The following is a 15,164-nucleotide window of genomic DNA, read 5'->3' on the forward strand; positions in this document are numbered from 1 at the left end:
AAGATATCTTGTCATCAACCAGGTGGATAAGAGGACGTGTTATTCGGGTCATACGGCTGCCGATCGGAAACGATCACTTTCTCCTGTACTTTGAATCGATGTAAAACCGTTCCAAAACTATGTCGGTAAGGCCAAATTCTGGGAGGCGGAAATTTTGAAGGTGCCTTTAAAAAACAAGCTATATCATCAGTTCTTAGGCCTGTTTTCATTTGCATACTGGTTTTTTGTTGTGCGTGTTTTCGATGCTCTGATAAACCTCTTTTCTGCCGGGCATCTTATTATGTTGTGTGCTGCGCCTTCTCTCTCTTCATCCACCGCTGACAGGGAGCGCATCATACCTTTAAATCTCCTTCTCTCTCTCTCTTTCTCAACACAAACACACGCAGAAACATGGTGCTGATGGAACACACGAATCTTGCCGCTCAAGAAGTACCATCACCATTTCGCGCTTTCGCAGATCACCTCAGTAGCATTTCGGCTGGCGGGTTCGTCGCCACGGCGGTTCTGCACGATCGGGCACAGCAAACGGCACGCGGAAACGCTCTACTCGTCGAGAGGCAAACACACGCATCACAACAAAACAGCAACAGCACCGTTTTGCACTGCGACGGGATCGGGAGTTTATACCGGTTGGAAGCAAGTAACGGGCACAAAACCTGAATTCTGGAGCGATGCGTGTGACGCGTGTGGTTCACCGCTTCGAGCGGGAAATAGTGTCGTTGCACTGATAATTTGTATGGGAAAAAACACGCGTACGCACCAGAAAAATCAAACTACTTCGACAAACACCCCTTCCAGTGTGTCAGTGTGTGACAATGTGTGGTGTAATTGGGCACTTCACGAGCTTCGAGTGGAATGTAATTGTCGTACGGTTTTACTTTGGTGAGCGGTGGAAATTAGCTTGAATTATTGATCGGTGATTGCCGGACCGATCGGACGGCAGGTGCGCAACCTTCGAGTGAGATCAGACCGTGAACTTGGAACGTTGATGGAATGATGAGGCTCTCGTCATTTCTGGTCGCATGTGTTTGTGTGCGCTAATAGTGTGTGGACAGGCTGTAGTGGCGTGAAGACCTTCAACTCAATGCATATGCCTGTGGTCCTAGGAGAAGTGTGAAGATTTTGGAAGATTTATCGGGGGCACGAGTGAAGATGGTCAAGTTTAACTAATCAATCAAGCAAACCGGATCTGTAAAAACGCAAGAGGTTGAGGTCCATGAGTAGTTTTAGATATGCCACAGAAGATGTTTATGATAAATTAAAACACTAACGAATAGAAAAAAAACTAATGATCAATGTATGTGTTTTGTTAATCTTACTAACTTACAGACTAATTCCACTCGTACTCATATAAAGAAAAACCAAAAAAACCTAAGCTAGAGGAGCATCTAAGGCATCTAATCGAGAATTAATGGTTTCCATCAAAAACTTCCTCAAGCTTGGTCGAGATGGTGCACAAATTGAGAGTTTGGCTCCTGTTTTACTCAGAGATTTGCAAATTATACATTTTAATTGACTTGAAATATATTTAATAGTTTTCTATCCTAGACAATAGTAAAAAATACAACGGTACTTTGAGTTTATGGTGATAACTTTTGATAGGTCTATAACCTTTCGATAAATTCAAAGCAAAGAGTTAAATGCCTTAAATGCAGTTCATCAGTATTTTCATTGGAAAGATCAATAAGATTTATTCGTAAAAAACAACAAATCTAATTACCATGTTTTGGATATTAGAAGATCTACATAGTTTTTAAGGTCCTTGAATTAGTCCATTCGAGTACTTCACATTTAATTCATATTATAATACTTACTTAGATTAGAATACTTAACATTTAATATGGAAATCAAATAACTAGAAAAATGGATAAATATCAATCACATTAAAAGCCAGAAGTTCTGTCCATTATCTGAGTTATCTGTTATTGAAGTTTCATACAAAAGATATCTCAAAACGTTTTTGAAATACCTTCTTACAGCTCATAATATGCATGCAGATGTTGTAACGCTCTTACGCCTTTCTGCGTTGCATGCCTCGCTAATACATAACCCAAACATACCAAATTGCCTCTACGACACATCTCTAAGAAGCTGTTATTTACTATATCCAAAGTGTGTGTCGTACTTTCACCTCACAAAACGAAATTTTTCAGAGATGTTTCGTAATTTAATGCCATGTCACCGAACAACTTTCAAATCAAATGCCTATTCAATTACACGCCACAGAGGCCTTAACCGCACATTCATAATTATGTCGGTTTGTTTACATGCACACTTATCGCGACGCCATAGAGCGTTGGCTGCATCGCAACCAGCGAGCATGTTACCCGGAGAGCACTCGGTGGGTAATTAATGAGCTTCCTTATCTTGCGACACAACTCATTCCGCCTGCTAATTTGCATCAATTAACACCCGTTCGAGCCCTTTTTAACCGTTCACGACCCGAGCCCCTCCCGCTCGAGGGCTCGGGTTGAATCTTCAGCCTGATTACAGTAATTCAAGAACAGAAAAACCTTAGCTACCGCTTAGCATGCCGCTTCCTAATTGAACTCCGATAGAATTTCACTCACCCGCACCAGTGACCTTGAAGACGATGTGGAAAGAGCTCCGAAACTTGTGACACGCATTTGCTACATCTGTGCCAAGAAAAACATCATTACAGTTCCGATTCCACATCTCCCCGTACTGGTAATGACTTCCATTACTCACCGAAACTAAATCAACTCCAACAGCTCCACCACCACCAGCTGGGAGAATCCTGGGAGATTCCGCCCACGGGAGAAGCCAGGGCGACTATCCCGGCTGGCGGGAAATGTCTGACATTGACATATCGTTAAGCTGCGAGTACGTCGGCTCGCACAAATCAAGGTCAACGGAGGCCCTGTTCCCTACACCCCGGGGGGTCACGGCACACGAACTTCTTGCGGTTTCGTTTCCGTCCTCAATTCCATCCAAAGTGGAGTGGAGGGAAATCTTCCCCTGTGTGACAGGAATGCCGCAACTTACCCGCAAAATCGATAAAAGTAACACAAAAATGTCGTTTGTTCCATTCCGCTTCTACTTTGAAATGAGAGTGTGCACGTGGGAAGCCGTTTTCTCGAGCCGAAAACTTCCCAGAAGCTTTCGAAAGCAACGGTGATGGCGTATTTTCGGCAGCCTCATTTGCATCTCGAACTCGACGCCCCCACCGTGTGGCTTTTTGGTCGAAGTGGAACATAAGTTCTGGCACATAATGGTGGCCTTTAGGTGGGTATGGTTGCCGCCACGCTACCGGTAGTAATTGTCAACGGAACCAGCAATTAGGCATACCTTAGCAAAATGGGAACAAATGGGAGGGCTGTATTCGTGAGCTCGTGGTGTCAGTGTCTGTGTTAAAGGATGGGATCGTTTTACACCTTTTGCTATTGCTCACATTGTATTCTCACATGTTACACTACTTTAGTTTTACGCGTGGGGCGTTGTTTGCTCTTGAAAAGCTTTGCCAAATTTGCTTGTTCGCCAAAGCCATTTCATGCTTTGGTGGAAGAGGCGTATTGCACACGCCGCTAGGAATAATGCATGAACGGTGAATTAGCAGTCTGGCACTAATTTGCTCCTTTCAAAACCAATGTCATTCTTCCCACTACAACTTCTACACTCTAATTTTAACACAAAGCTCTCAATCGCGTACCCATCATATGGAGCGTTCTCACGCCTTCGGGAGGTGAAGACAACAATACGTGTGCACGAATGAAAGCGTGCAGCATCTGCTCAACCACCTGAAGAGCATTAAAAAAGCATCGATTGCACGTACAAAAAGAAGAACAACTCGAGCAACGTGTAAGACAAGCAACTACCACTGCTCACAGCGGAGCATTGAGCACTAACGTTGATGAGTTTACGATTTCGAAAGCCCAATGGTGCCGAAACCTTTTGCATTGTCCGCTGGCGTAACGACGATGCACATCGTAGTGTTTGTCTGTGTGCAAAAATGAGATAATCGACCATGGAAAGGTAACACAAAAAACGGCCAAGTCTTGATTGCTTTTTGCAAGCGCGGACAGCACGTTTGACATTTGACGATTCATTTTGTGTGTGTATGTGGAAAATCAATAAAGCTTCTCCAACGTCGTGATGACCGTATTTCCATCCCTTCTGATGGGAGCCTGTCAGGCAGACGTTATTGTTCATAAATCAGATTGAACGGCGGGAATAAGCTTTAGTACATGCACCAAGATTGCATGGTACTGGAAGTTAAAAAGTGCTTAACACAATGCCCAGCATGGGCGTTTTAGACGGGTTTTAAATTACAAAGATATAGAAGTACCTTGACCATGCTTGAACTCTATCCGGATAAGCTCAAATGTGTCAGGGATTATTATTCTCCCCGTCCTAATACTTCCTTCCACGCTTAACTTTTGCCCTGGAAGGCAGCCTTAGTTCAAAATTGTCGCACTTTTGAATAGCACTATGGGTATAGTCAAGGTCATGTGACTTAAACATAAATAATACCATAGGTTTAGAACCACCATAATAGAAAGAATGCCATAATACCATGGGTTTTGTATGAAAAATATTTATTTATAATTTTAATACTGTGAAGTAAATAACGATTGTAAGAATGCATTACTAGCTCCATGTATCTATTCATTTTGTCACAAACATTGACTTGATGTGGTATTACCTAGAGTCATGCACGTTTCTAAAGATGGAAACTACGGCTTGATAAACTCATCATTAATATTAAACATCAATTAAAGCATAGCAAAATAGCAAAAAAAAAACCCTACCAGACTCATTTGAATACCCACTCACACATAAGAAAGCCGGTAAACCGCTGCTGCCTGCCGCCGACCAAACACCTCTCTCAGAGAGTCATTACAAACAAGTCTCCCTTCCTCTGTGAAACCACACATACCAAATATTGACCGTCCCTACATTGCGGCACCCCGAAACACACTCTAACGCGCTCTAACTTTTTGGCCGCTCCGAATTCAGCGTGTCCCGTTTTGTCGTGCTGGTGTCGACGAGCAAGAGTGCGTAACCGTGCGTTAGAGTTGCAGGCGTCCCCCCAAAACAATGGGCAGCTGTGGTACGTTTGAGTGAGATGGTGCGGCGAGATGCTCACAGTACAGGAGCAGTTGGTTTAAATACATAAATAAAACTACGTCTACGTCACCCTGCACACAGCTGAAGTCAGATGGACGGAAGTCAGGCGAAATTCGACTTTAAAACTGTTTTTGATGCGGGATCGATCGTTAGCTTGCTGGTTTTTTCTCTCTCTCTCTCCCCACTTGCTATTTACACAGTGGACCAATGCGGCGTGTGGGTATGAGGGTATAAAGAGTTTTGCTCTTCTGTTTTTATTTATTGAGAAGAAACGATCAGGCGTTTGCTTTGTTCTTCATATTAGGACCAAAAACTGAAGATACAATTATCTGTTTCTACAGTTTTTTCAACTTTTCATTGAAGTCTAACTACGATGATCTAATTCCGTTCGGTTTAAATTACTGATGCAATGGTTAAACGCATTGGTAGATTTGTAAGTGTTGTACATAATGAGGGTGAGCAAATTGTTATAAAATCTTGAGCAATCATGAAACCAAAAGAAGGTCATATTAACAAAATAAAATTACTTTTAAATGTAGTAGGTCGGAGAGTACTTATAATTCAATTAGTATTAGTAATACAAAATAATGTCTTTAAAAATCATTATACAAGCTTGTATTATATGGCATGAAAAGCATCACATGATTTGGAAAATAGTCCCAATTAATCAAAAACCCATATCAACACGAATCTTAAATGAATGCATTACTAACACTTTATCATATTTTACAACGTATAGTTTTACATACTAAAACTCACATACGAAATGACATTATAAATAGTCGCTGTATACAAAGCAGAGCTTATCTTACCTCATTTTATCTTATCTTTTCATTGCGCTAACATTTTTTACCATCCATCGTCATGCAGCGAGCACATAGTGCGTTCGGTGCCAGGGTTCTGCTTGCTTTCCAGCCAACGCACCGAAACCATCGTGCCCCGTGCGTTGGTGGTGGTGGTCCAAGAGCGCGTAGTGTAGTATCAAATTAGTCACCCTCGAGACCACGGTCGCTGCAGCCGCACACATACGCCACACAATCGCACAATTGCAACAGTGCTTCTTATCAGTGCAACCGCAACCCTGTCCGTGCACAGTCCGTCAGTCTGTTCGCGACGGCTCGGGAAGTGAGTGGTGTGTGTGTTTACTTTCTAACGCCTCAAAACTGGTCACCCAACACCAGCGTACGCCGCGTGTATTGTGTGGCAGAAAAAAGGGCATCCCTCTCCACCGCTCAACCGTATGCGGCGTCAGCTGCACTCAACCAGAGAGAGAGAGATAGAGAGAGTGAGAGTGAGAGCGAACCAGTGAGCCCTTGAAGCGCGTGCAGTGAGCAACTCGGTAGTGAACGATTATAAGCACGGCGAGTCTCACTCGTCCCGGCTCACGTTCATCGGCATTCACCGTGATGTTTTAGCGCGCGGCGGATCGATTTCGCCGTTCAGTTCACTCGACAGCATCGGCTCGGTGGCAAGCAAAAGTGGACCGGGACCGGTCACATCGCCGCTGATAAACTTCGTCTCCCGTCTTGCAATCTATCTCGAGTGTGGTGGGTGTATGTGACTGTGTGACTGTGTGTGCACACGTGTGTTTGCCTCTCTCTGTACCTCGTGCCGTGGCGTAAAAGCGTGAAAATTTGATAAACAAATAACAAGCCAGCATTAGAAAACACGAGACGACGCGAAACAATATTCGCCACTGTTTGCGTCCTCGAAACGCGCGTTAAGTGTCCCGTTCTGTGCGTTCGCGTGTGTGTATTTCCGTTGCCCAGTATCCCAGTTCCAGTCGTTCCTTCCGTTCCACCCGAAAACCCACCGCCCCAAAACAGCCAACATGCGAAACAATTACCATCGCCTTAGCCTTCTGGTGGCCCTCTGCTCGTGTTACAGTAAGTGCAACAAACCTCAGAAGACGCACGCGTTAACGCGTCTTCTCGCCACCGTTATTATGCTCGCCGACCAAAAACAAGTAACGACCAGAAGAAACCAGTTCAACCGGCCATCCTCCCCTCCGGAATGCCATTTGTTGCTATTGTTCCGTTCCTCTTTTATGCTGTGCAACTTAAGATGTTTTCTACGGAGCGACTGACATGAAAGAAAAACAAAAAATGCAAACTCGAACCATGCATACGTGTACGACCTTCAGAACCTGCCCAAACCAAAAAACAGCTTCCTAGCAGACAGCAACGAAACCGAGTTGTCTTGTTTTTCACCCGAATACCGAGATGCCTATACATAATGTTCGTGCGGTGGTATTTTAAACTAAGCATACCACACCACACTTTCGCGTTCATTCATTTTGCGGATCCGCAGGCTGCCGAGATTTTGCTTTCTATCTGCCGAGTGTGGAGTTCTAATTTTACACCCAACGGGTGACAGTTCCACGAACGCCACTGATTAACGTGCATTCCGGGGATGTCGTCATTTTTCATCAGCGCTCATTTCCCTCTTCATTGAGGGGGAGTAGCTTGAACAAGATAAGAAACCAAACACTCTTACATGCACAAGGACGTACAGCAACACTGTGCAACTGTTCTTATCGTATTTGCCCCTCAGGTGTGCTGCTGTAACGAAGTGAATCATTTCGCATGAAACTGCAATCGAGAATGTTTACTTACATTAGGGGTACTCTTGTTTTACTTGGTATTCATTCTATAGTTTCACTCAGAATGTATCAACACTCTTTTGAATGCCATGGAGAAGCAAAACAGCATTTTTTTGGGTATTTAGTTAAGAAAATTACTAAATGATTTCCTTTTTTTTATTGCCAGTACTTCATAAACAATTTCCAATTAAATATGTGCTACATTAATTCTGAATGTTTTCTGTTTCGAGGAACTGTATCAAGTACAAAGACATTCATATTTTAATGTTCCAAACTGTGTTGGCAATATTGAGGTAGTAACCTCTCTCAAGTAATCGTTATATCTATGGCAGCGCCTGAACCAACTAGTGGCTGATTAAAACTAGCTATTTACACGGTGTTGTCCGGAGCTTACTGATGGTCCTACGGTACAGTCCACGTTTTTACACTCCAAGGATCCTGGGTTCAAGTCTATCGTTCAAGTTTGTTAGCATTTTGTGTTTGCTGGTAATAAGGACAAAGCAACTAACCATGGCCGCCTCATCCCCCACGGTTTACTGGAATTTATCGCACAACACAAGAGAAGAAACGAGAATACAACAAAAAAGATGAACATGTATGTTTACACCATTAATAAAAAAAATCAAAACTAATTCCCCACTGTTTAGATTATCAGCCCCAATCACCCAATTTTGCTACATTGGGTTTTTCCATTTGGCCTTTTCCATTGATTCCGCCAGCATATCATTCCACCACCAAACAATTATCATATTAAAGTAATGAAGATGCGTTCGCTGCTGATACGCTCCCGCCAATTGAAGGTTACAGAATAAAGCAGCGTGCGCGCGCGCGACAAACATTTGTCATGTTGGCAAACGCCCACTTAGTACCTCGCCGAAGGGAAGCACGTCGTCTTTCTTTTTGCACTGTTCACCAAACGAAGCAACACATTCCGCAATAGGTCCCGCGGTTACTGGTCCAGCTGTACAAGCAAACGCTTCTCGCATATAACAAGGAAGTCGCCTTCAACTGCAAACCCGCAGGCTGGCGCTGGGTGCTAAAGGCGCAGTTCAGTTTTATGATTCATCACCATACCTTCCTCCAAAAACCGGCGTGCTATCTTGCGCCGCTTATCAGCACCGGGCTAAGCGCGATCGGCATACATAAATACGCGTCTTAGCTATTTGCGTTCAATTTCACAATCCATGCACGGCACACCCGCGTTGTTGTGGAAGATTGGTCCGAAGAAGAAAAATACATTCAAACCATTCTTCTAGCGCGCCGTCGGTTAAGTCACGACCTGCGGGTGCATACGTCAATTTCGGTGGCAGTCGAGAATCGATTTGCCAAATTTAGCATCCCAACCGGCGACCACTTTTTTCGAGTGTGAATGTGGCACACCACACCAGCACCGCCACCGGCGGTCGCAGGACTTTAACACATTCACTTTCAATCGGTAAGCCGTGCTCTGAATGTCTTTGGTAAGATGTTTGACGTGGTTTAACAATGCCCGGGTGGGCAATAAATCATTTAATTTTGCACCATGCGTTCATTAGAAACATGTGGATATGCGAATGCGAACGAGAAGAGAGGTTCTCGTCTATCCTTCACAACGAATTAAGCACACCGAGTAGAAACATCTGGCATGATGTACGCAGGCGTCCCAGATTGATGGAGATAAATTCAAATGGTTTATCGTAAAAATGTGACGTACACATGAGTGCAAAGTTGATTGAGTCTTTTTCATTTTATGTGTATGCTAACTTTACCCATAGACAGACAAAAGACCCTAAAATGATTGATACATATATTTGTGGTGGAATTTACGACCCTTCAGAACCACCCCAGTAGCATGTAAATGTTTTTATCCTACCCATCGATCTATACTGCTGCCGCTTACCATTCCAAAAGTTTAAGTGTGAATATGATCGTAGAACGAGCGTGTTAATGTCTCTGTTCTACTATGCTACCTACGCGCTTGTTAACGGGACCCTGCACTGGATGGTGAAATCAATACAACTGCCAAATTTTTACCACGCCCGAAAACAGGCCAGACACACTGTGGAATGTGTTTACCATCGTGAAGGTGGAGAGTTTTCCACCGAAACCTCGAGCAGGAATAAATAAACAAATCCCGCTTGTAAGCAAGTTCAATTTGCTTGCACATTTTGACTCCCTCCTGAGCGGTGTGAGTCTGGTTTCAATGGTTTCTGGAAAACAAATCTTTGCTTTTTTATGGTCAGATTTGAAGTGATGCTGCTGGAGCAAAACCGTTTTGTGGCTTGTTGTTGAGGGTGTGATTAGCTGTCAAAGTATCTTCTTCTGGGAATGTTTTGCCAATCTTTGAGCAGTATAAAGTCAAAAAATAACAAAAAGGGGAAAAATGTACCATTTCTTCATTTCAAGTATTTAAAATTACATTGCAGCGGGTTTCAGAGGATTGTGTAAGAAGGATAAGGAAAATATTTAACGATAGCAACTGGTTATGTTAAAGAAAGGTTAAAATTTTATGGCCTTGCGAATAATTCATACAAAACCTAACGTCAAAAGCAATTACAAAATAACCAAAATTCAATGTGACAATTTGCAATTGTTAGTTAGACATAGAAAGTACAAAATACATTGATATTTACTTCCACGCTTTATGTGGCTAAGTTTTGCATTCAATCCATGTAATTGTTATGACAGATTATGACATCACGTCAGAAGAAGCTCAGAAGGTCTGATGTGGGAGTTAATACCCGGTTGATGAATGTTTTATAATCGCAAGATCGAAATGTCAGTTATCTCACTTCAATGATCCAAGACAGAAGTATCAAATACGCTGTCAAACCCTGTTTGAAATCATAAAACCTTAATAATTAATCACAAACATAGATTGAGTAAACTTGATGAACTTCATGATATCTTAGAATAATTAATGTCATTTATTATTGATTTAATGTGATTAAAAGAAAGCTCTTATTATTAATAATATTAACATTTACAAGTCGGAAACAAGAATCATTCAAACAATTCAACCATAAATAGGTAGAAGGTTACCAGTTGGTACGAGCAATTTACACATTCCTGTCACGCGCGACCTGTACACTTAGTCATAATCCAAACCAATCCGCTATTTGCATTTCCTAAAGGCCTACCTTTTGTGCCAGCCATCGATGTGTGCATCGATCTTCCCCTCTAACCTTTGCTGAGCTGAGCTCGCTGGCTGAATTCCAGATTTGGAAGACTTGGGTGCGGAGCGACATTCGATCCAGATAACCGACGGGTGGCAAGCGAGTTCACGCCCATACCAGCCCGTTGAGATCATCCCGCGGCCGTAGAGTGGTGTAACCCCCGGACACAGCCACTTGAAGGAAATGGGAACACATCAAAGGGGCTCCCGTCTAGCGTCTGGCGACCTTCGACGTGGCCCCGAATTAATTATTACAACAATAGGGCACTCGGGTGGGCATTAAACCAGACCCACTCACCGAACCCTTGACGCGTCTGTCCTCATGAGGGACGTGAAAAATCAATATTAACTCAATTACCCTCAGTTTCTTGACGTTCTTATCTTCGTTAGGCTTATATCTTTCTCCTTCGTTCCCTTTCCACAGGTCTGCTAGCGCCAGTGCGGTCACAGCAAATCGAAACCATCCCATCGTCACCCTCGTACCACACGCTGTACGAACGCAACCTGGACCTGCTGTGCCGGGCCGGCAAACCGATCGACCAGTGCAACGTTCGGCTACCCGGACCGTCCACCGATACGTTGGACGTCACCGCTAACGTCCTACCGGGCGGCGTCAAGCGCATTGGGGACTTTTCGCGCGGCGAATGTGGCGTCCGGCTGGCCACGTTCACGAACGAACGGATCGGCAAGTTCGTCTGCATCGTCACGATCGATGGCCAGCAGTTTGAGTCGGCGATCGAGCTGCGGAAGCGTGTACCGCCCCGCCCAACCGAGCTGAAGATCGCCAAAGCAACTGCCCTGATCGATGGGGGCTTGCGGGCGAACCAGCTGCTGAAGGCGCGCTGCATCTCCCGTAACGGGCTGCCCGTCGCCAACCTGACCTGGCTGCTGGACGGCAAACCGATCGATGAGAGCGCGCTGAAACCGGCCCAAATTACTGCCGAGGAGCAGCAGGATGGCACCAGCTTGGAGACGATCCAGCAGGAGGTGCATATGTACGTGACGCCGGCCGAGAACGGCCAGACGCTCGAGTGTGTTACGAATCATCCCGCGTTCAAACCCGAACTGCGTAACTCGTTCCTGCTGAACATAAAGTGTAAGTGAGCGTGGGGTGGGAGATTCGGTCGGTGGGGGTTCAGTGAGTCATTCGGAGTCTTTGATTGGGGTAGGCGGATTGGAGCCGGCTTCAGCGATGGCATGTTGGGAAACACCGGGTTTTCTTTGGGGCATTGAAATTGGTCATCGTTCGACTACTTCAAACTGATAGGATGACCATCAAATTTATTAATCAACATTTTCGGGTATGCCCGGCATTTGGTTCTTGTGATCTAAAGCGGAGCAAAATCCGTACCCTGTGACCTGTTTCAACGTTTATCTTGGTTCATTTGAAGTTTTTGAAAAGCACTTTTATCAGCACGATCGAAGGATATGAGGTTGAGCAAGATTCTTCCCGAAGTCATCCGCTGCTGCTGGAGTTTGGACAAAACATTTTCCTTCTTCATTTCGTTTATGATCCTTGCTTTGTTGTTGTTCGGTCAAGTCCTCCAGAATCTCCTCTCGAGCACTTCAACGAATTTCGGGGCAATAAAGTTGGCAACTGGACCCTCAATAACTGGGATGCAAAAGGAGCAAAAGGAGGACAGGATTTTACGATGCCCCCATCGAAAGGCCGGGTACCATAAACATCATGGAGCGAAATTCCAACGAAACTGCTTAACAATGTCCGTTTGTGGAGCCACAATCAACGAGAGCTTCGAGAGTAGTGGTTTTTACTTAAACAAGTCCAGAGCTTTCTCCTTCCTACCGAGATGGAAAGATATGTAAATTTGGGACCAAATTATTATTGGACGACTGTTGCATAGCCTTTTTTGTTATCTTTCAGTACAAAAAAAAGTGTTATCTTATGACCTCATCATATTGTTCCATAAAATATGCAGGAACTAAGAAATGATTCTACTAAAACCGACGCTATGTGGCTCGTGAATCATTCCGCTCAGTGCATTGTGTTGCGATAATAATTGCAAAATATTTGAAGGCAGCTTCATTGTGTTCCGCACAATTATTGCTGATTGGAAATTATTTACAGAACATTGCTACAACATTGCGTTTCAATGAAAAGCATTGACTAGGCTACCAGAGCCGTATGAAATATTCATTCGCCCGCACCCAAACGGCGACAGTTTAGCACAGTAATGAGATATCGGACGTGCTTGCATCGCAAACCGGCAGAACCCGATCGAAGACCCTTGTCAAAGTTTACATGCGCTCTCTAATGAACAACGAGCCGTTTTGTGTGGCCTGATTATTGCAACACAAGCACACACACACACACAACATGTCGTTTGATCTTGCCGCAAGCGGGCAGCCCAAGAACATGCTGCCGTTCCGGAGAAACCCATAGCGGCTGCAACACAGTGCTTACCAACGACAGTATCTGTTTGACTCCACCACTCCAAATCGAACGTAGTGTTGTTCCGTTGAATTATGTTTCATTTTAACCCCCTTTCCACGTTCCACAGTTCCACCGGAAGAGATACCGCACATCCACATCGACGAGCTGCCGGCAAGCGGAAGCGCTACGATCAACATTACGATCCACGCCAACCCCAAACCCTTTACCCGGTGGACGGTGAACGGCCGGCACATCAAGGAGGGCGAATCGGCCGACATCTACCAGGCGTACATTCCCCGCCCGACTTCGGTAAGACACACGACCGGTGCTGTCGGATTGGACGATGCCCTGAAACCTGCATTACCTGCATTAATTTTGCTGCATCTCTGCTGTTTTGCAGGCCAAGGGCGAGTACAGGGTGCTGCTGAAAAACAACGACTGCTCGATGGAGCGCCCGTCGCTGTTTACGCTGGAAGCGACCAACGCGCTCGGCACGCAGACGTACGTCATCAAGGCGGTGCGGGTGGACGCGAACGAGGTGGAACCGGGTCGGAACGATGACTACTACACCGATGACAGCAACGGATCCACCTTCTGGCTGATAAGCGTCTGGACCTTCTTCTGCTCTGTGATAGCTACACGTCTGTTGTGAATCCAATCCAATAGCCTCTTCCCCTTTTCCCTAGTAAAGTAGTGAACCCAGTAGGGCCCAGTTGCGTTCGTTACGAGGTCAGCTTTGGGGCGGGCTGTGCGTGCGTGCTTGAGAATATTTCCACCAATGTACAGTGCATCTCTCTGTAAGCGGGCTTGGTGTCCTAGACGATGGTGGTGGTGGAGGAATAGGATATTAACTGGGTGCATGGTTGGTGTACGGTTGCAATGCCGAGATACTCTTTGTTCGGAAATATTCTCAACGGACACAGCTTGGACCCGATAACAGATCTGTTCGCTCGTGAACGTACTTGTCGATATTGTTTTAAAATATGCACACATAAAAAACAAAACCCTCCGCGTTCCGATAGTTCCTGCTGCAAAGTATTCGTGAAGCCTGAATGGCTTCACCACAAAATCGCAACTCTTCCTCTAAACCAAAATTATTTACCAATTTTCTGTATGCTTCTTAAACAAACAAACAAAAACACTAGAATAAGGCACAAGTGGGCTGAGAAAAGCGGCAAGCCAAAAAACATTCAATGAACAGTATGATAAACTTCAACAAGTGTGTGAATTGAGTGTTAAAAGTGTCCGTAGCAAAAGGAAGGCAAAAAGCATTCCTAATTTGTCGTGATGGTCTAATGGACGCGAAAGCACATTGAAACAGTACCGACAGAGCAATGCATTTCAAGTACGGCTTGCTGTGAGCAATGCGTTTAGGATGTGTTGAATATTATTTATTTCACTACTCTCTCTCTCTTTAAAAATGAGACTAACCTGCTCCCCCGCCAATGCTGTAATGAAGCTAACCAGAAGAGGATAAATGCAAACAAAATTCAAAAATAAATGGAACCCAATATCGAATGTCGATTTGGTGGCAGCAGTAACAACAACAGGCGCAAGATTAATGCTGCATCCGCCTGAAAAGCAGTATTTAAAAATAAAAACCACATGCGTTGGTGAATTTAACATGTGATGTATTGGAGATTGAACAGTAAGATGCATCGTATTTCAATAAAAAAGCGATAAGATAACATTAATAATCTGTTTTTGATGGTTTAAATGAGAAAACAAATAATGTTGTTTTGAATTTCAGTTACTCGTGTAGTGCAATTTGCATACCTAACAGGCGCAGAGAGAATAAATGTACGGCCAGCAACAGTTTCTCAATTCAGACGTGTCAAAGCAAATATAATAAACGCAAATGAGGGTTCTACCGATGCTGATTTACGAGTTGATCATAAATTCAGAAAGAGCATAGGTTTTTTGTCCCA

The 15,164-nt window shown here is 44.3% G+C and overlaps 2 protein-coding genes across 5 annotated transcripts in view; one reads left to right on the forward strand and one right to left on the reverse strand.

Moving 5' to 3' along the window:
* LOC1275861 (uncharacterized) overlaps positions 1-15,164 on the reverse strand; it is a 312,032-nt gene that overhangs the window by 84,028 nt on the left and 212,840 nt on the right. The window lies entirely within an intron of this gene.
* LOC1271142 (fasciclin-3) lies at positions 647-14,930 on the forward strand. Of its 3 annotated transcripts, XM_061657787.1 has the most exons (6): positions 647-882; positions 5,959-6,974; positions 11,269-11,940; positions 13,364-13,545; positions 13,637-13,877; positions 14,382-14,930. In XM_061657787.1, the coding sequence occupies exons 2-6, from the start codon at positions 6,920-6,922 to the stop codon at positions 14,384-14,386; spliced, it is 1,155 nt and encodes a 384-aa protein (XP_061513771.1). In that variant the 5' UTR covers positions 647-882; positions 5,959-6,919; the 3' UTR covers positions 14,387-14,930. The 3 variants fall into 3 exon arrangements, with proteins under 3 accessions (XP_061513771.1, XP_061513769.1, XP_061513770.1); XM_061657785.1 differs by having other exon boundaries at positions 13,637-14,930; XM_061657786.1 differs by lacking the exon at positions 647-882 and having other exon boundaries at positions 2,024-6,974; positions 13,637-14,930.

Source organism: Anopheles gambiae, chromosome 3, assembly GCF_943734735.2.
Source record: "Anopheles gambiae chromosome 3, idAnoGambNW_F1_1, whole genome shotgun sequence".
Classification (NCBI taxonomy): domain Eukaryota; kingdom Metazoa; phylum Arthropoda; class Insecta; order Diptera; family Culicidae; genus Anopheles; species Anopheles gambiae.